The sequence below is a fragment of the Protomyctophum parallelum genome (assembly GCF_964188405.1).
Source record: "Protomyctophum parallelum genome assembly, chromosome: 10".
Lineage (NCBI taxonomy): Eukaryota > Metazoa > Chordata > Actinopteri > Myctophiformes > Myctophidae > Protomyctophum > Protomyctophum parallelum.
In genome coordinates this window covers 41520837-41541565 of record NC_139704.1, presented here as the reverse complement: position 1 = coordinate 41541565, position 20729 = coordinate 41520837, and the positions used below count along the sequence as shown (strand labels likewise).

Sequence of the window (20729 nt, the reverse complement as noted above, 5' to 3'; positions counted from 1 at the left end):
ATTTAATTAAACACGCAACGTGTAATAACACATCTTATACTTTGTCATACAAGGGGTGTCGTGCAAATATAAACAAAGTTTGTATATCTACAAGCTCACAACGGTTGCACTAATCGCAATTATCACATTATTTGCATGTATATCGGCTATTTTCATCTATTTCTTTTAAAACTAAGTTTTGAAACTTTTCTCCTGTAATGACATGGTGAAAATTGGGATCGATTATGATGTTATTCTATGAGCGATTATTGATCATAGTTTATAATCAAGTTACTATTTTTTATTCATTCATTTTATAATTGCACCCATAATGTGCCTCACCTCAAAGCCAGCGAGTGCAGAGAGGGCTGGAGGAGGGGGTGATGAGGAGGGGGTTTCCCTGGACGACGGAGGGAGAAGTGCCGTAGGGGGACGGTTAAAGAGGACGGACTCGTGTCTGAGAAGGTGGAGCAACAGGCCGTTACACACATTCTGGTCATCCAGCATCCTGGGACCGGCTGGAACACTGCAGAGCGGAGAGACAGAAGATTCACAACAATGTCATTCAGTGTTACTTTTAACATGAACGGTTAAAACCAATTTTGGGGCGGGAACCCCTTTTGGTGTTTTAAACATTAGGTTATAATTTAGCTATTGAAAAATAGCAGATCTACCGAGTGGCGCACTACGAGCTTGTAGGTCTGCAATTTCTGAAAAATTGTAAAAATGTGGCGCAAATCTTTGAATATATATTCTTTCAAAGTGAATGTTTTTAACTCGGGTCTAAATGGGTTAACTCAACAATTAATCTTCATGTTGCCTGTAGTTGTTTGTTATAATAATGAATGTGGAGAAATGAATGGATATGCAAAAATCAGGTCCTCTCTGAAAGGTGTTGTGTTTTGACAAAGACTGCTGCTAAAGGGTTCCATCTAGTGGAATCGCACACACATGGCACATCAAATCTACAAGTGAATGGAAGAATAAGGAGAAAAGAAGAAAAATATTTACCCAAGAAGAAAGCCAGAAAGGAGGGATATAAAAGCATAGAATGGAACACCATATCAAGCAGCACAATCACAGGCCAAGCAAATAAAGAAAGAGTATTATCTCAGCCATCGGCACAACTTTATATTGACTGTACCACCATATTTGACCTCAAGGTGAACCACACTAAAACACGTGAGTTATTAACGTCTGCAATTTTTTTTTTTTTAACTCCCCAACCCACCCTAGTACTTTCCGGCCACTTGGCTTACATTTCACAGATATGATTAACAGCTCTCCGCTCTGGGAAGTGCCACACACGGTAGTTACAGTACATCTTCATGTGTTTACCTGGAAGAGGTTGTTTGTTTTCAAATAGGCGCCGCGCCGTTATTGCCATCTGTTCCGGGGCTGTTTTTAGGGTCCGATCGGAAGGGTTGGAAAAAAAAGAGTATGTGTATGGGAAGGAGAATGTGAAACATTTGGGTATTAATAGGATTTTGTTTGTGTGCGCGTGAGTTCGGGCCGGAGGGACAGTATGCAGGGTGCCAGGGGATTACATAACGGACGCATGAATGAGGGGCGTCACAGGCTTTTTGGAAGAGTCTCGAGTGACAAATGCATGTGAGAGCATTGGAGCGTTACGCAGTGGGGACACCCGCTGTGTGGCAGGACTAGGGCGTGCTGAGTTGCATGACAAAAGGGATGCTTAACCGCAGCTGAATCATGAGTGGGTGTTGAAGTGCATGTGATATACTGTATGAGGCTGGGTTATGCCGTTGTGTTGCATCATTGCGTGATATTACATCAATCCGTTGCCTTTTTTAGAACGCCCAACCGCTCTTTTTGTAGTATAATACCAGCGGTGTCAAACTACCTGCCTGTGGGATCATTTGAGGGGAAAAAGACGTTAACAAAGGAAACCACCACCCCCCACCCCCCACCCCTTACCGCTCCTGCACTGGCGAAGCTGCCATCAAAAACAATGGAGGCAGCAGGTAGGTGGTAGGGTAGACCTTAATTACTGTAATCTCACGGGGGTATCACTAATAAAATTGTAATTTAATTTAACAAATTAATTTAACAAATTATTAACCTGATCTTCTCGAGCAAACATAACATAATTTCAGCAGAAAACGGAGCTCTCAATATGACGGGGTCATGACTGTCATGACTTCAGTAGCCATTTTTTTGCCCTTCGCCCCTGTGAATTTCTCTCTCTCCACATCATTCTGTCCCCCTCTGTTTATTGTTCTTCACTCTCTTGCACCAGAAGCAGGCAGTGCAGGATATCCGGCTATCTCCCAGTTAACAAACCCCCACCACTACACACACCCGCGTGCACGAGTGCGCTTGCAATCACACACACACACAACATGACGGCACACACTCCATTTTCCTAACAGTGCAAAATGTCACATCACATGAGATAAAAACATCACATGACATTTTGCCCCGTCGTATGCAGAACTGTGGAGCGTGACCGAACACAAATTCCACTGGGGTGTCATTAACTGTCGGAGAAAACCTGGACAAGGGGGAGGTGAGCTGTGGAGATAGGGAGACGGAAAGGGAGAAAAGAGAATAATAATAATAATATATTAATACATTTTGGATGGAGACGAAAGGGTGTTGACGGATTCTAAATACGGTAGTTCTTTCTCTAATGGAGCCCAAATTAGGAGAGTGGAGGTTTGTAGAATGTGTGTCTGCTCTTCATATGCACTGTACTGCATGTGTCTGACTCCCCGGGGGATGTAATTGTTTACAATGCCGTTTGAGTTGTGTAAACAGGAGGGGGTGACAGTTTGGGCCCAAACCTTCCGTCCGTCTGACTGTCTAACGTTTTGCCTGTGTCTCGCCTTATCGACTCACCCACACCCATTTCCTAAGCCAGCCCACACCACCTCACTCAGCCCCTGTGGTTGATCCGAACATGCACAAATGACAAATGGTTTGTACTGTATGTTGTCAAATAGAGGCAGGGAAATGATTTATTTTGGTAGAGATTGTGTTCACATCTGGTTTGGGGAATGTCCCGGCCAAAAATATTTTTTGTTTAATTAAAAAGACACAGTTGTCACTCAGATTTTGGGCTTGACCCTCTGCGTCCAGATGTAGTTAACTAACGATGGATTTTCATGCCAAATCTGCTGAATTGTATGGTACATTCTGCCTGTTTGTGGTAACTTAGTAATTGGTCTTCCGCTAGTCGAGCTCTCTTGAGATTTCTGATGTGTCATGTTTTTAGGATGCAAATGTGTTATTTCTGGCAAGGAAGAGGAAGAACATCCACACCAGTTTGTAGAGCTCCGAGACTTTATTGAGACTAGATCTGTACGTGCCCGTCGGCCACCGGCCTACTTGAGGAGATTTAGGCTGATTAGGCCCACTGGCAGAGCCTGACCAGAGCCTTTTGTGCTGGTTCTGGAGAACCGTGGGTCCGACCGCCGTTGTCAACTTGTCATAGCACCCGTTGTAACTGTCTGTCTGTGTCCCACATGGAGATCTCTGTATCTGCCTGTGTCTGAAGAGGGCAAACTGACTGTGGATAGTGGAATGCTAGGCTAATCAATTGTCAGGTGTGGGGTTGCCATGGCAGCTGAGGCAGAGGCTGGACATTGCACAGGTGAGGGGATTTAGGCTGATTAGGCCCACTGCAGAGCCAGAGCCTTTTCGTGGGTCCGACCGGCTCGAGTCTGGGCACTGCACTCCCTGCGGTGGTGTGGAACGCGTGTGTGATGGGGCCAGCGGTTCTCGAGTTACATGCATTACACACACGCACACACGCAGATAGAGACATGGCGCATTTATAGTATGTACACAATCTTCTCTGTGAATAATTTTTCGCAAGCAACATGGTCACATGACAAAGTATAAAACTGTTAGGAATGGTGTGAGCAAGCCCTCAATCACTCTTTTACGCCCACATCATGTCTTCTTATATGTTTCACATTTACTCAAGTTCAGCTTCCTGCAGCATACCAATAATTTACAGATTTGCTCAGGGCGTGTAACAGTTAATTGAACTAATCGATTATTTAAAAATACAATATCAGATCTACAAGCTCACAACGAGTTTGTAGCAGATTTCTTTCCTTTTTTTCTTAATATATGTTTATTGGTAGCAGGTTTCAACAATTTAAGTTTTGAACATACCATTTTTTCCCCATTTTCTCCCTCGCCCCATCCCTCCCCCCACAGTTATCGTCTGTAGCAGATTATTTAAAAACAAAATGTAAAAAAAAAGCTAAATAGCAGATCTACAAGCTCACAAGTTTGTAGCATCTACATGACACCGCTGTACGAAGAATAATGAAACAGGGTTCAGACTATTTATTTTGCCGTCTATTTGTTGATATAAGAAATAAAGGAAATGATCAAAAGATGCCCTTCACGGTAAGTACTCGACAGAATAATCGTTACAAAAATAATTGATTTCAGCCCAAGATATGCCTTTGAGAACCTACTGTAATGCTCTGAGAGATGACTTGTGGTTATGTCATTAGAAACGGCAAACTCACTGGAATATGCAGGGTCCAAAGATCGTTGCCAGGTTCTCCACTGGCATGTGATTAGATTGGCTGTGTGCGGCCACTCTGGCCAGGAAGTGGACAAGGTAAGACAAGATGCACAGGTTGTCATCAGGGAGGTGGCGAAGATTTTCTCTGAGAGACTGGTTCAGTTCTCCCTCACTGGCACGTCCTACAATGCAACAAGTTGGATTTTATAATCAAGCAATAACTCACTCCTCACTGGCAGGCGGGCCAGTGGGGAACAATGGCAGTGACACTGGCAACACATAAATGTGTGGCGAGGGTTAATTGACAGAATGACTTATTGGGAGGAAAAAATAAGTAAACTAAATAATGGCTACTCTAAATCTAGTAAAAACTACTTCATAGCCATGGAATTATGGTTATTATACCACACATCAACCAATCAGATTGCGTGATTTGATAATGTGACACAAAATGAGTTGAAGTAACAGATACTGGTAATGCAAGAGCGTCACTTTTCCATGCATTTATAAATATCCTAAAATTGGCTAAATCACAAATAAATACGGATAAAGATGCCCAAAAAACAGAACTAGGTCTGAGGCTATATTGACAAATATATTTTTGACTGAATACCTGTAATGTGGCAATCATTTTATTTAGAGAATGAAAGTTGGTTCCTTCAGAAGATATTTAAACCATAGACAAAGCGTTCTCCGGGTCTGATATGGACGTAAGATGAAGCCTGTCAGTCCTTGAATTGTAAGCATAGACTGTAAAAGAATATGGACAAAGCGTTCTCCGGGGTCTGATATGGATTTAAACCCAACAGAAATGTTTGAGAAATGATCATTTCAATGTTCATTTCACTCAGTTACAATGGACTAATATGAACTTATTACTCTCAAATCCCCAAATCTGGTCCCATATCACAATATCAATAATGTATAAACCAAATATATCACCCAACTAGACAACTACAGCATATTAAATGCTTTAATACGGTCTTTATACGGAGCGGCCTTGCACCTGCCTATATCTCCCATCTCGTGCCCCCCTACGTGCCTGCCGCAACCTTACGGCAGACCAGCTGCTTCTCAAGGTTTTCACCACGGCAAGGTTTGTAACAGAAGGATAGAGTATTTGTAGTAAGGGCTCCACATTTGTGGAATCAACTTCCATTGGAAGTTAGACAACTACCTCAACTGGGCACTTTTAAAACTCTCCTAAAGACTCACTTTTATAGGATGGCTTTTTACTCGAGTTTTGGACAATGTCTTCGTGTGAGGACCCTATTGTACTGCCTCTCATTTTGCTTAATTGATTGCTTTTGTTTTAAATTGAATTGCTATTTTATTTTTCTTTCCAAATTAGCTGACTGCTCAGTGTGAATGACCTGGCTGCTCAACAGTGTGTGTGACCCCAATCATCTGCAGGGGTCAATGGGTCGTGCTACAAACAGACATGCACACACAGCCCTTCATTGGAGTGGTGTGCACCGCTCAAAAACAGGGCCTATTTCAAGACTGCTGAGTCACACAACATGTCTTGAAGGGGTGTAAGTGACCTGCAAGTGATCCTGAAAACCATAGTATACCACTACACCTACAGCAATCACCACCACAGAGTGTGCGCCTTGCAACACAGGTCTGCCAAGCCCCCATTATACAGCAGACACATTTTCAGGTGGGACACCAACTCACCAAGCCCAACCAGGAATGAGAACTCCACAAGGAGATGGCTCCCACCGCATGCCCATTGCCCACACCGCGCCCACAGCAGAGCCCATTCAGACTAGCCTGTGACTGTGCACACACACGCCACAGATCCACGGCACAACCATACATGTCATTGAACTGCTATGTCACACCAAACCGTTTTTTGGGGGGTATGTCCAACTAATATTACAGAGTACTTCCTTCAAATTTCCTCAAATGTACCAAAAAGAAATGATAATATTTTAGTCAAACAAAGAAACATATTTTACTAACTTAAATTAGTGCCTGGTCACACTTTTCACCCTACAAAATAATGCAACTTGCTCATTGGTCAAAGTGTTTCATTTTTATATATTTTGTCCTCGGATTATTATTATTATTATTATCCGGTTTGTGAAATTGCTGAAGGATCTATAATTACGGTACGTTTCCTATGGATTGTTGTGGTTGGTTGAAGTGTGGCTAAATCCTTATTGTACCTGTGAAGCTGAGAACCAGAGCTTTACGCTGAGGCTCTGGAACTAGGGGACTTGGAAGCTCTCGGAGGAAGAGCTTGAGGAGGGAGGCCACTGTTGGAACGTCACCCTCCTGCTGGAAGTCCATCCTCTCCCCCTGATCCCAGCGCAGCCTCAGCTGCCTGGTTCGGACCACCGAGCCACACAGGCGAAACAGACCCCTCTGGTGCACTCCTGAGAATTGAAGAGGATTTTAGTCTCTAAATATGTTGAATATAATGGAACATAGCCTCGAATTGCACCTTTCTAAACTATTTGTTGCTATAGATATGGAACATAAGCTTTACCTAACGTTGCTACATCAGACAAAACACGCACATGTACTTTTTGACTCGTTGTTTGCTCTTTCTTGCACTCTTTATTCTATCCCTTTGTTTGCTGTGCTTGCTGTAATTGATGTTTTTGTTATCTATGCTGCTGAAGGAAGCCAAACAAAAGTAAGTTTTACTCTTATGTACCTGTCCTGTACACAAGATGTAACAATAAAGTGCAACCTTGAACCTAGTTGTACAGTAAGTACAGATTTTCTCAATCACTTTGATGCCCAAAACCAAAAGAATATTTCTTATATAATCAAAATGATAGCCTTGTGCACCAAGTCAGTCAATCACTACAAAAATGTCACCAAAATAATGTAGGATATATATAACCCTCATTACGTACACATTTTCACTGTTGCACAACTCCAACTCCACCCCTCTGGGGACAAACAGTACAGTCAAGTTCTACTTGACTCTCCTCGAGAATAATGTATATCAAATTGAGAACAAATAAATAATCTGATTTAATCAGAATGTCATAGTGTGATGGCCAATTTGCATTAATGATGTGGGGCTCTGTTAAGAGAATGAGGTTCATAGTTTCAAGAAATGCTTCCAAGCCATTGAGAAAAGCTGTAGGCTAAGTCAAAATAGGTATGAGTAATGTTGAGAGAGTGTGACAATGAAATGAAACGGGTGATGAAACATTTACTCAGTTAAAAATGCAATGGCAAAATATTGTGTCACTGTGTACGCAGAACGCATCATGGCATCTCAATTACCAGTTCTGTCGAGAAACTCCACCATCTGTCTCAAGACGAGGGGCACTCCACTGGCCAGCTGCCCATCTTCTCTCAGCCTCTCCAGGGCCACACCAAACACAGAACTGGACCCTAGGTCAAGCTTTGGAACCAGGGATGGAGTAGTGGGCTCTGGGCCAACTTTGACATTAGACCTCCCGATCCTCACAGAAGATGGGTCATTCTTCACAGAGAGATGGAACATACTGTTAGTATCATTAGTTTTCCCATTATGGCTTCAAAGTATGAGATAAAAGGAGTGTTTTCTGGAATGTGACGATCCCCCACATTGCACTGATGCCCTGTTATATATTTAGAAGAGACTGCTTATCTTAGCTATTCATTAATGGCCCGGATACTGTTGAAGAGGTCACGAATAGCTAGAAATGTACTTACATAATCCTGATGTTATTACAACAACATTGTAAAAACCCAGTGAACTGAACAAAGTTTCATTGACCCACTAGCTCAATTATTTGTAGCAGCCTACATTAATGATTAAAAAATAACCCTTGCATAAAACCCCTGCAACTTTTTTTCTTCTTTTTGCTTAATTGACACATTTCCTAAAAACACTGGCCCGCATTAACTGGCACAAGAAGTTCAACTTACACAGAGAGATATTGAGGCGCTTGCTCCCATCTTTTTTCCTTCTTTTTTTCAGCTTAGTGGACAGGACAGTTCTTCATTTTCCAAGTGTGGCAAAACGTCCCCCTTCCTCCTCGACATGATGCTCCAACGAACCACCTATTGGAAAGTTGAAATATAACACGTGAAATATAATTGTTGACATGATCCCACAGAATTTGCTGGAACTGAAGTGCCTCTAATATAGAGGTTATATAAATAAATACAAATATTCTAACGCGATTATTAGTGTCGTCGCCTGTTAGCCATCAAGGCTCTCGGGGAAGTTGTTTAGGTTGCTAGTCATGTGACATAATAGTGTAGCCATGGTGATTTCAGCCGGTTGCCAAGACGAGGCTAAAAGGTACTCATTATCGATGCAGTGTGTGCATCATATGTTATTCTTTTTATTTTTTAAAGTAAAACCAACGTAAACATTTCCACTCAAATTAAGCTATTGGAAAAGCACAGTGCGTTTTTACTTTCCCCAAGAACAGTAATTATTTTCCAGTCCTCCTGGCACATGAAGGCGAGGTCGCTGGTCCTGTGGAGAGATTTCACACAGCGCCTCCAAACATGGCAACCATGCCCAATGTAAAGCTGGGACAATAACAACATGCATCACTGCATCGGAATCGCAATGACTCCGAATGAGACACTGAAGTACACTGACTTATTGTTGACCCTTTTCAGATCACATCTGAATGGGTGACTGGAAAATAAATAAGAGAGGAATAACAGTCTAACACTAATTATCCAGGACCACCATCTGCTGGCAGCCTGGCACAACAGTGACAACACCCACATTAACAATTAACTTCAGCTGGGTCACCGTGACACTGACAACTTAAGTACAGTACACCATGGCTCTGAGTACACCCAGCCTGCCTAGGTGTACTTCTTGAAAAGGATGGTAATTATTACCATGGATAAACACTGACACTCTACTTAAGAATTTCAAATATATTTTTATTGGTATTTTTAAATAACAAAATAAAATAACAGACCAACAGGCATAAATACTGTAATACTGACATATAAAATAAGTAGTTAAAAAATTAAGCGACAGCCAAATAACTGTCTCTTGTCTTTCTGTGTTTTTTGTACTTCATTTGCACCCTGTACACCTTCTACAAGTATGAAAATAAGTCAAATAACTTCTACAGAAAGTAAAACACCATTGTCCCAGTTGTAGTTTTACACATTCAATTGCAAATAATCTCATCTATAAAGCAGATGTGTGTAGCAGACTAATAGTTGTACTGTACATACATACTGTACACCTTTCAAGTGACCATAATAGCCTACTGCAAAGTATTCATTATAATCATAATAATATCTACCTTTTAAAAGCAAATCATCAAATAGCATACATTTCTTTACAGAAGGCCTACATACATGGTGAATCTATGACTGGCTCAGTGCATATAAAAATTGACATTATAACAGAGTACTTTACAAAATTAGAGCTATTTCAAAATACATTTATGCATATGTATGCAGATTGCAGACACATTCTCTCTCTCTCACACACACACACCGTGTGACACACACATGCACGCGCGCACTCACACACACACACACACACACACACACACACACACACACATACACAAACACACACAAGCACATATATATATTTAAACGAACAATTAAACAAAATTGGCAAGGTCCAGCCTGGTGAAAGTAGATGCAGTGAATAGGTTCATGCGACAGAGAGAGATTATCAGCATGCTACAATGGAAATGATTATTCTCCCTCTGCTATACACATGTGACAAACTATTCAGGAAGGTCTTGGACTTGATTAAGAAAACAGGAGGTATATGTTTCAAATTCAAACTATTTCAGACAGTTCAAATACGGTACAAGGTAATGCAGCTGAGAACAACAGTTATGTTTGATTCAGGGCAAGGCATATAGATAGTTCAACAGGCATATTGTGCTGACAGGCATTCACCGCCATCTTTGCTTTGGTACGATACACAGGGATTATAGTTACACTCCACAGACAACAGAACAAAACAACAAAACTAAACGGGAAAATGAAAAAACGAACTAACACAAAAAACAGCAAGAATCAATTACAGTACGACATTAAAGTGCATTCCCTCATTTCCAATTCTTGTGATCTACAGTGTTTTCCAGGTGAAATTCCCAGGAAAGTCTTTGGAATTGGAAATTTGGCATTACAGCTCAGCAACGCAGACTGATGTGAACAATCATTAGCGTGCGCTAATTCAATTATGAATACAAACATTACCCACCAGGCCAGGACACTTGTGGTGACCTACTGCATAATGCTGTGCTCCCAAGGGTCACTGAAAATAATGCCTCTTTTATGAAAGTGAAAATAATTATCTACTACAGGTAGAGTAAACAGGTAAACAGGATCATGGATCTGAGAGACTAACAACTGTGGATTGGCCTCGTAAAATGAGGCAATAATAAAATAAAAACTTCTGCATCACAGGCTTCTGATTCTCAAGTACTGTACAGTACAGTGTAAGAACTCTCAGAAACACAGGCAAGCTCCAGAGAAATAGGCCTGGTATAGTACTGTATACTGTATGTGCTTCAAGCTGTTTGTTAGGTATACTGTACATTTGTATTTCTGTATATGGAAATCTGGCACCTGAAACCAAACGCTTCCCTGTGTCAAGGAAAGAGAAATTTAGCACATGGACCTTAGCATCCCTATTCTGGGGGCGAACGATCCTAGAAAATAGCAGATCTACAAGCTCACACTGCGTTGTAACGTGATGCATTGTGATCTTGTAAATTAGCCAATACCGGCAAAGCGATTTTGTGTAGACTGTAGAGCCCTGGGGTACTCTGGTCATATATGGTTTGAGTGGTTAAACTCCTCATGGGCTAACTGTATGAACAGTTTATTAGCAGAAGATTGTTAGGCAGCCGTAGGTGATGGTACTGTAAGGTCTTTGTGTCAGGTCACAGTGTTGTTCAGGCTACAGAGGCCACTTTGTCACAGCTGCTGGTATACTGGATGTCTGGTCTGCAGCTCTCAGACTTCCTTCTGTCCCAGCAGGGCAGAGCGAGCAGGAAGAGAGTGAATCCTCCAAGCAGCACACAGACCCCGCTGAAGTAGAACGCCAGGTCGTACGATTGTGTCCAGTCAAAGAAACACCCTGGAAATGATGGAACAAGAGACAACAGAAGAAACAAAGATGAATTGTGGCCGATAGCAGTCAGCAAAGTTTCCTGAAAGATGCTGGAGTCAGCTAAAGTCACAGGCCAACGAGGTTTCGAGGTTCACCCACTCCCACTGACTGTCTGCCAAGCCAAATAAATGTTCCAATGCTTGAGATATCAAAACACTTGACCTCACGAGAGTTCCTGTCTGCACAAAGAATTCTAAACTAAGTACGGTATGTGTTCTCCATTTTAACGATGATTGCATACATACAATCATCCAGCAACCAAACCACTAATTTACACAATCATTGCTAACTACTTGTTGGGATGTAGGTGAAGTCCCCTTACCCACAACGGGTGGTCCAAGCACGATTCCAAAGCCTCCGAAGCACATGAGGATGCCGTGGGCCTGGGTCAGCTTCTCCAGACCCACGATCTGGGTGGTGATGTAGGAGGTGAGTGACCAGTTCCCAGAGAAGAAGCCCACCATGGCAGAGAGGATCTGCAGTCCCAAGTAACTCTTAGCGATGGGTATGAGTAGCAGCGCTGTGCCCGCCGCAAACAGGGTGAAAGCGTATAGGTAGATGCTGTTGATCCACCGGACGTCCGCCAGGGTGCCCAGCACCAGCTTGCCCACCCCTGTGCCGATGGCCACGATGGACACCAGGGGAATGATGCTGACGTCCTCGATCAAGCCTTGACTCTGCGCCACGTCCTCCATGAAGAGCACAGGAGGAAAAGCCCCCAGGCTGAACAGGAAGACGGACACACAGAAGGCCACCAGGACGCGGTCGTGCATGATGTCCGCCATGGCGTGCATGTACTTGGAGTACGCCTGCCACTTCTTCTTGATGACTTTGACGATGGCCGAGGTGGCCAGGAGGCCGCCTTGTTTCTTCTCCGTCTGGATGACGAGGTCCTGGCCATCGATGGTGATGAGCAGCTCCTTGGCCATCATCAGAGCCTTCTCCGGGTCAGCGGTGCTGGAACCTGGTGCGATCTTCAACTCATCCACTGGGGGCTTCTCAAAGAGCTGTTCATCGTTGTCGCGCTCCAGGGCAGCCTTCTGTTTGAGGTAGTACCCTGGCATGTTGAGTGGCCTCATGAAGCCTGCACAGGCCATCAGGTTCAGTGCAAGGGCTCCAACGATGAGCAGGCAACCGTCTAAGCCAAATAGCACAATCAGCTCATTTTGAGCTGTAGCGTAGATGAAAGCTCCAAAGCTGGTCCCTGGGTGGGCAGAGGAAGGCATCGATTTAGTACAACTTGTCTCAATAAATTGGTGAAGTCAGTAAATAAAAAGCTTAGAGATTTACATGTCTAATGAGAGCTAGCTGCTTCCTGACTTTTATACTTTGACAGTGGGTACTTTGAATTAAAAATCTCTTGGTATCTAACTTGCATTCTTTTTTCTAAACTTTATTACTCATTACATGTATCCTTTTATTTTTCTGATAGTTTTTATGCATGTATTTTACTTTTTGCAGCACTTGTTTTATGAAATGTGCTATAGTAATAAATTGGATTGGATTGGATTGAAAAATAAATAAATCCCTACAAATCCTAAACCTATGATGTTGCAGACCAAAATGTACACAGTCCCGCTGCTTAAAAGAGATGGGGATTACATTATTGACTTCCAGTCAACCTGGTTGAGTCATTGGTCAACAGTCCATGTCCCTAACCCACTAGACCACATAGCTACTACTACCCTACCTTAGTATCCCTAGATTCCTGGCTGTTCATACATGAAAGAAGTGAGCAGGGAGAGCAGTTTTGCAGACAGAGAGCGCAAAGCAGAGGGTGGCTGCAGTACCTGTGGTGACAATGCCGAGGGCAAGGCCTCGTCTCTTGTCAAAGTACTGACAGGTGATGGTCAAAGTGGCAGCATAGACTAGGCCACAGCCCAAGCCTGTAGGGTGGAAAAAACAAAGAGAGACAGCAGTTAAAAACCTGTATACTGCAGTAGTAATTGTAATCAGAATCTTGCTACATGTGTCATGATGCATTTGTTTAAATTATGAATATACAATGGTACAATATATTTGCTTACTGTTTGTGTACAGAAAGTCTGCAATGTTTGTGATTAGCTTACAGTTCAAACACACATAAGCAAGATCTGTTACTGTATACACCCCTGAGTCAGAAGATCATTGCAGGCAGAGATGAATTACACATCAATCCCTTCCATAATTATAATGTTGACCCTCAGTGAATCTGGCTCATCACTCGATGAGCATTAACAGAGAATGAGATGCACGTGTGAGCAGAGTCAAAGCCATGGACTGAGGGACTCTCCAAAAATAGACGGCTGTCTTTCAGATATGTATGGCCTCCACTCTCAGGCAGCACAAGAGAAGGCTGACGTGGTTGACCAGCCTACAGCGCAGCTTGCCTGTCAGGCTGTCACTAAGCATTAGATAACAGGTGGAGATGGGGCCTGAGTGGGCAGACTGTGGGAGTGGGGGGGTGCCACTAGAGGCATCAACAGTCACGTGCGGATGGGACCAGGCCATCATTTAACAGCCTTGTCAACACCACACATAAAACAAAGACACTGCAAAACTGGCATGCTGCTAAAAGTTGAGACCGCGACCAAGCATGCTCTGCATGAATGCAAATGGCATTGACTAAATGGAAGAAAAGGATGGTTAGCCTGTCTTACATTGTGGTTAGACCAAATGACCTTCGTTCTTGTACAATTATAAAATCTCGAAAGTGTTTTGGAAGGGATGAGAATCATGGCTGACTCCCACCCACACAGTAAAATCCTTAGTGTCATGGTTCATATAATCATATTGTTTCTGTCAGTGAAACTTGTTACACTGGATTAGGAGTCTTGACCACTGCGTGAACAAGAACATTCCACTCACTGTGAAGGGGTCAATTTGAGGCAACAGGGGACATATCTTTGGTCTCCAGACTCATTTCAGGTTTCGCTTTTGCGTCAGCATTATAAAATGCAATGGAACGGAGCTCCCCTGCAACAGTGCATACCACATCAATAAGGCTATAGTACTTCCTGCAGCTGGTCCTGGTTTGAATCTGAAGCAAAGCGTTGCATGTCATCCCCCTCTCTATCGTGCTATTTCTGACTCTCTCTAACTGTCAGAAACAATATATTTTGTTATTATAAGCAGAAGGATCGACCAGAGAGGCTTTCGTTGGGCTTCCCTTACCGACAACAATCCCATAGGAGAAGATGAGGAACTGAACGTTGGGAGCGAAGGCACTGAGCATCAGCCCCCCCGCCACCATCACACCGCTGAAAATGGTCACAGGACGTGCCCCGAAGTTGTCCACACAGGCACTGCAGACAGGACCTGAGGGAGAGGGGGAGAGAGATACAAAGAGAGATACAGAGAAAGAGCGAGTCAAAGAGACACAAAGAGAGAGAGACAGACACACAGATGGACAGTGAGTTAAGGAGGGGGGGAAATTGGGGGAACAAAGGCAACAAAAATACGATACCAATTTGTGTGTTATTTTTCCGGATCCTTGGGTTGAAAGAGGCAGATCGGTTTCCCAACAAACAAAAGACCAAAACAAAGAGGAAAATAATACTCATACATGGGATGCTATTTTTATGACAGGGAAACATAATGCTCAATATTAGATACACACAGCAGGCTTTTCCTGGATATTCCTTTATCGTGACCATTTTGTCATCAACATCTTATGTAAGAAAAACATCTTCCAGGACTGGAGGCTCATTCAAACACAGTGTACAGTGTCTTGCTTCTTTGATCTCTTCCACATGCATGTGTTCACTAAACTTGTGACTGTCCTCCATGTCCTCACATGGCACAGAGAACCTAAATCGAGCTACAATAATTTGACACTAGCTTCTAGAGGGTGCGTAATTGTGTAGTTTCTTTGCTTTCCTTTCTAACATCAGGTAAAACAAAAATGGTGTTAATGTGTTGAATGTTAAATTAACTGTATGAACTGTATGTAAAATGATTGATGGATCAATTTGTGCACTGTAATAATTAACATTCATGATTTTACAGTGCATGAAGCATCAGGAAGCTGCCAGGTCATATTGAATACAATAATATCCCAGAGCTGCTCTCCATCACTCAACCACTCAACAAAAACTGAATTTGTGTGAGTGAGTTTCTATGCGTGTGAGACTGCCCTGGTTTTATGGGAGCCACTTCTTATAACACATATCGAATTCTCAATTGGAACTCCACTATCCTGGTGGGAGGGTGAACCATCTGCAATTATGGCACTGAACCCTGCCTTCCTATGGCTCATCCCACGTTCGAACAGTGGGGCGAGCAGCCTGGTGTCATGGACGAGGGGACTGCAATGCTGCGACTGTCATACAGCTGTGACACGTGTCCAGTACTTGGCTGGAGCCCGAGGCGAGATTTGCCCAGTCATGACTTTTCCCCTAACCACTTTGGAAAAGGGCGAGGACAGCATGAGGACAGATCTGGTTAGCAGACAGCCTCCTCCTTAATCGTAAATGTCAACTAAAACAGCATGCTCCAGCTGCAGCATCTATTATCAGTCAGAGCGTCAGTTTGCTTGCAAGAAGTATTACAAATATGATTGGTTGTCTGTGGCAAGGCTGGTTTTATTGGTTTAACATTTATTAGTGGTTTGATAAAATGTTTGTTGTTTAATAACATTAGGTTTTCCTAATGTCTCATGACAAATTCTGACATTCACTCTCCAGTCTCAAATGTCGGTATCATCTTGCATGCAAACTTTCAGGGATTATTTCCTTTCATTCTTTGAGCAATATAACCACTTTCGGCAAACATTTTCAAACGTTTTCAATAAATGTAACTTCTACTAGCACAACACGTCAAGACTGATGTGACGTGTTGTGAGTGGTTAAGTGGTTAAACTGAGATAATAGAACGATGTATAACCTTGCTACAGTAGATCATACAATGGAGATACCGTACATTCAATCTCAGTTTCTATTTTCCACTTCCTTCTGTGGTTACAGACGTGCTAGGTGATCTAACATTCATAGCAGGGATGACTTGCACTTGGCTTACTCCAGATAAAAAATCTATGAAAAACAACTCAGCACTTCAGGTACACAGCGAGACAAGTGCCAAGCTGATATTGATACCACCGATTCTTCTTTGCCATTGAACTAGAGGTGCTAAAGTAAGACATACTCTTTCACAGCCATTATGGATATCTTTCATAGTAGAAAATGTACATCTTTTTTGCTGACTCATGGGAATTTACCGTACCGTAGAAAACAAATAAATTGCTCCTCTGGGATTGTACAATGTAAAGTGAAAGCCAATATCGCTACTACACATGTACGTCTTTATACAGAGTTTTGGACCAATCTTTTGTCTGCAGCGAGCTTCCTGACCTGGCTTTGTGTCGTATTATGCAACTGAAGGAAGTTACTTTGGCGTGTATACAGGTAGGTGAGCGGTAGATGAGTCTTAAATTGTGATACTACGCAAATGTGTGTTACGGTAACAAGAGCACAAGTCAACTGAGGTTCCCACCCAGCCACCACAGTAACAAGCCACTGGAACTGGAACAGGTGTATACATTTACAGCTGAGCACAGTTCTCAGATGCTGATGTAACTTAAGGTAAGATTTAAAATTGGACTGTTTAGAAAACGTTCAGTAAAAGTGCCTACTCTATAACACTACAAAATCAAATCAACAATATCCATCCATTAATTTGACCTTAACTGAGTCCCTTCCTTACGGCATGTAATGTGTATGCGGTCTAACTTGACTGACCACAGACACTGTCAATGACCCACATTGGCAGGATTAATGCAGCTGTATCAACTACTCACTCGCAATGAGTCCGACTCCGGAGACCAGGGAGCCCACCCAAGCCGTCATGCCCTTGCCCTCCTGGAAGATGTGCAGCCACTCTGGGTAGAGGACCCCCACCGACTGAGGTGCTCCATAGGCCAGAAACTGAGCCATGAAGCAGGCTGCGACAATCACCCACCCCCAGCCTCCGTCCAATGTTTTGGCTGATGAAGTCATGGTTGTGCTGGAGGAGTTGTTCTTTGGGTTCTGATACAACCTTGATGTAGGACGGCTACATATAGGAGAAAAAAAAGAGAAGGGGGAAACATTTGTCATTAAAAACACATGCTTAACAGATGAGTGATGAACGATGCGTTGAAAAATGCATGATAATACATTATGGTGAAAACAGCATTAGACTTTGACTCTCAATTTCCACTACATGAGCACACAGGAAACATTTCTCATAAGAGCCCTGACAGTCTTTGTAATAGCACTCGCTCACTCTACAGCACACTTACGGACAGCCTTGATGTAGAGAAGGCGGCTTGGAGTTCTTGCCTGGCCGGGCAGGCAGGCAGGTCACCTGTCTTAGGTCTTGAACACAGACGGACTGCACCTAACCCATAGCGAGCTGCCCCTTTTGTCCTATCCTCTGAAACCACACCTTGAAGGAGGGGAGAGCAAGCGGGAATGCCCGTTGCCTCCCCTTAAACTGTACCTTAACCTGCTTTGTTCTGATTCAGTTGCTTTAACTCCCCACCTACTGTTATTCTGACCTCAAGACACTAAGAGACATGCCCAGTTTCTTCTGCTGACAGAAGATGTTTTTCAACCTTTTCTCATAAATAATTTGTGCAGGCTGGGAGCGACTTTATGCAGCAACAGCACCAGTGCTGCAGGCAGTAACATCAACAAAGTCTCAGCTCCACTAACCAGGAGGAAGTTGGTGTACATTTCCATAAATATCAGCAAGGTTGTTTAGTTAGGGAGCAGTTTACAAAAAAAATGTACAGAATTTTGTACATATTATCACACAGTTCCCCAGGTTATTATAGCAGACAGTTCTCCAGTGAATGGATTATAAGGGTTAAAATGCCCCAATTCAAAAACACTCCCTGGACTATTCTAGCATACCAACTTGTCATTCTGGAAAAGTAGAGTAGGCCTAGTGATAAAACGTGCACAGTGTTTGTTTTGGGAGGTGAAAAACAAAGGAAAAACACACCATGCATGCACAATACTCACCTCAGCAATAACAATCAGAATAGGGCAGCAGCAGCAGCCAGGCGCCTGCAGATTAAGTGCGCTCCTACCCTACCTACAGGGAGAGCTGGATGCTGCTGTCCCTGTCTTCGCTGTGCAGTAGCATGTAGAAAACAAAGCCATCACTTGCGGGTGATGATGCGGAACATTTGAAGCGCAAATGGTGCGCCCGGCACCATCGGCGATTCGCATACTTGTATCCAATTTATATGCGTTTTATAGCCGGTGAACAAACCGGTTCAAAGCTGTTTCTGCTGGTCCAGCTTTAGGGAGGAGGGAAGAGGAGCGCAGCGCTATTCAGCGCTTCCTCCATGACCATGTGCGCCCAGCGGCGAGCAGGCGGCAACTACAACACACAATCTAGTGGGAACGTATTTCATCCAGATGGGTAGTAGCAGAGGGGGTGCAACTGGTGCATAATTGCGTTCATCTCCCATCCACGTCTTTAGTCATCATGACTAAAGAACACAATCATGCACTGCATTCCATGCGCAACAGACTATAGCCAATAATGGCTCAAAGTCAAACAAACACTAACTCAGTTTTACCTGATGGGCTCCTCAGGACCCTTCCACATCTTTTTTTTAGCTACAAAGAAAGTAGTTTTCGTCTCAAATAGGGCACCACGAAAAAAAACGAAAAAAACAAAAAAAACACCAAATCTTCATTTTCTGGTTACATTTGGGCAAAATTCCCTGGGTGTGCAGGGTCTGGTTGTGTGAAGTCTACCTCCTGGTAACATTGTTATTGCCATCCATCCAGTCTGAACCGGTTGTTGTCAATACAGTAACACCAGCATGTACTGTACACGGCACAGCGCACTGGGTGGGCGCGCGTTGACGCTGGTGATGACAGGAATGAACGCCCTCCCAGCCTCCCTAGCAGCGCAGTGATGTAACCTACGTACGGAACTGAAACTCAATACAATATTTGTCGCCCGTGAGGTCCTTGTCTCCCCGTTTTTATGGCATCATAGCGCCATACAGCCTATGATGCCTATCTATGTATGGACCAAAGTTATGTTTCTGGTGCCATAAAAAGGACAAAAACATCATAAACGTGGCAAGAAAGTACCACAACAGTGCAAGTGCAACTTAATCTTAGACGGACATTGCATAATAACCATGCATGATGCATCAGTGTAGCAGAACAGCATGGCGGCTGCACCTGGCTTTATTGGTGGTGGGGTTAACTAAACCAGGAGGTCCTGGCTACACCTGCAATGGTGACCAATAAACAAAAGACAGAGATGACAATAAGAAAAAGTGCAGCACAGGTCTCCGCCAGGTCAGGAAGGTTGTGAACTTGTGGGCACCTGGTGGCGCTATAATAGGCCGATATCTTATCATCATATTATGATGATAAGATAATTATCTTCAGGACTTCCGACTTCCATGGCCTTTGGCCTAATGGGAGACAATGAGGATGTGTGTGTGTGTGTGTGTGTGTGTGTGTGTGTGTGTGTGTGTGTGTGTGTGTGTGTGTGTGTGTGTCAGAGTCCAGTTGTATAGCTGGCAGGTCGACATCAATAGACTTTGGTGCTCATAATCCTAATGCAGCAGAGAAATACTTTACTGTAGCCTGAAGGCTGTACTGCTATATGTATCATCTATAGGTAGGATATACTGCTTTTATAACCACCAACTAATCATTGCAGATGCATAATATAAAAGTATTGTGTTCATACGTCATACATTATATATTTATAAAGGTATGGTGCCCGACTGCCCAGCTGTATAGAGAGCACCGAGTCGGTAACGATAAAGTTGGAGATCCATGCCCTGCACCTGGCTATGCAATACCCGTTGTACCCAAAGTGCTCGTTCCACCCTGCATCTGTCTGTCATACCATATGTTTTATATCACATGGTCTACTGTACATTACTGTACTCAGAGATGGGCAAAATACATTGAAAATGTATTTTGATACAAAATACAAATACTGGGTCAAAAAATGTATCTAAATACAAAATACAAAATACATCTTCCATCCCCATCGAAATACAAATTACAAAATACAAAAAAGTATTTCAAATACTGCCCATCTCTGATGGGCAAAATATATTGAAAATATATTTTGATACAAAATACAAATAGGCCTACTGGGTCAAAAAATGTATCTAAATACAAAATACATCTCATTTCTTCCATCTCAGCAAAA

At 43.0% G+C, this 20729-nt stretch overlaps 2 protein-coding genes across 2 annotated transcripts in view; both read right to left on the bottom strand.

Moving 5' to 3' along the window:
- LOC310866035 (protein FAM13A-like) overlaps positions 1 to 8623 on the bottom strand; it is a 28069-nt gene extending 19446 nt beyond the window's left edge. Inside the window, exons 1-5 of the mRNA XM_083775325.1 lie at positions 8372 to 8623; positions 7742 to 7943; positions 6664 to 6873; positions 4491 to 4671; positions 322 to 505 (exon numbers count right to left, since the gene is read on the bottom strand). Of these exons, the coding sequence (XP_083631451.1) occupies positions 322 to 505; positions 4491 to 4671; positions 6664 to 6873; positions 7742 to 7943; positions 8372 to 8401 (807 nt within the window). The 5' untranslated portion in view covers positions 8402 to 8623. The remainder of the gene's footprint in view (positions 1 to 321; positions 506 to 4490; positions 4672 to 6663; positions 6874 to 7741; positions 7944 to 8371) is intronic.
- A 2726-nt stretch (positions 8624 to 11349) lies between these two features.
- Positions 11350 to 19303, bottom strand: slc16a9a (solute carrier family 16 member 9a; the record flags this gene model as incomplete). The annotated part of the gene is made up of 6 exons (XM_083774665.1): positions 19226 to 19303; positions 17341 to 17594; positions 14721 to 14864; positions 13358 to 13453; positions 11890 to 12771; positions 11350 to 11534 (listed from the first exon to the last, which is right to left on the bottom strand). The coding sequence occupies exons 1-6, from the start codon at positions 19234 to 19236 to the stop codon at positions 11350 to 11352; spliced, it is 1572 nt and encodes a 523-aa protein (XP_083630791.1). The 5' UTR covers positions 19237 to 19303.
- Positions 19304 to 20729: the final 1426 nt, after the last annotated feature.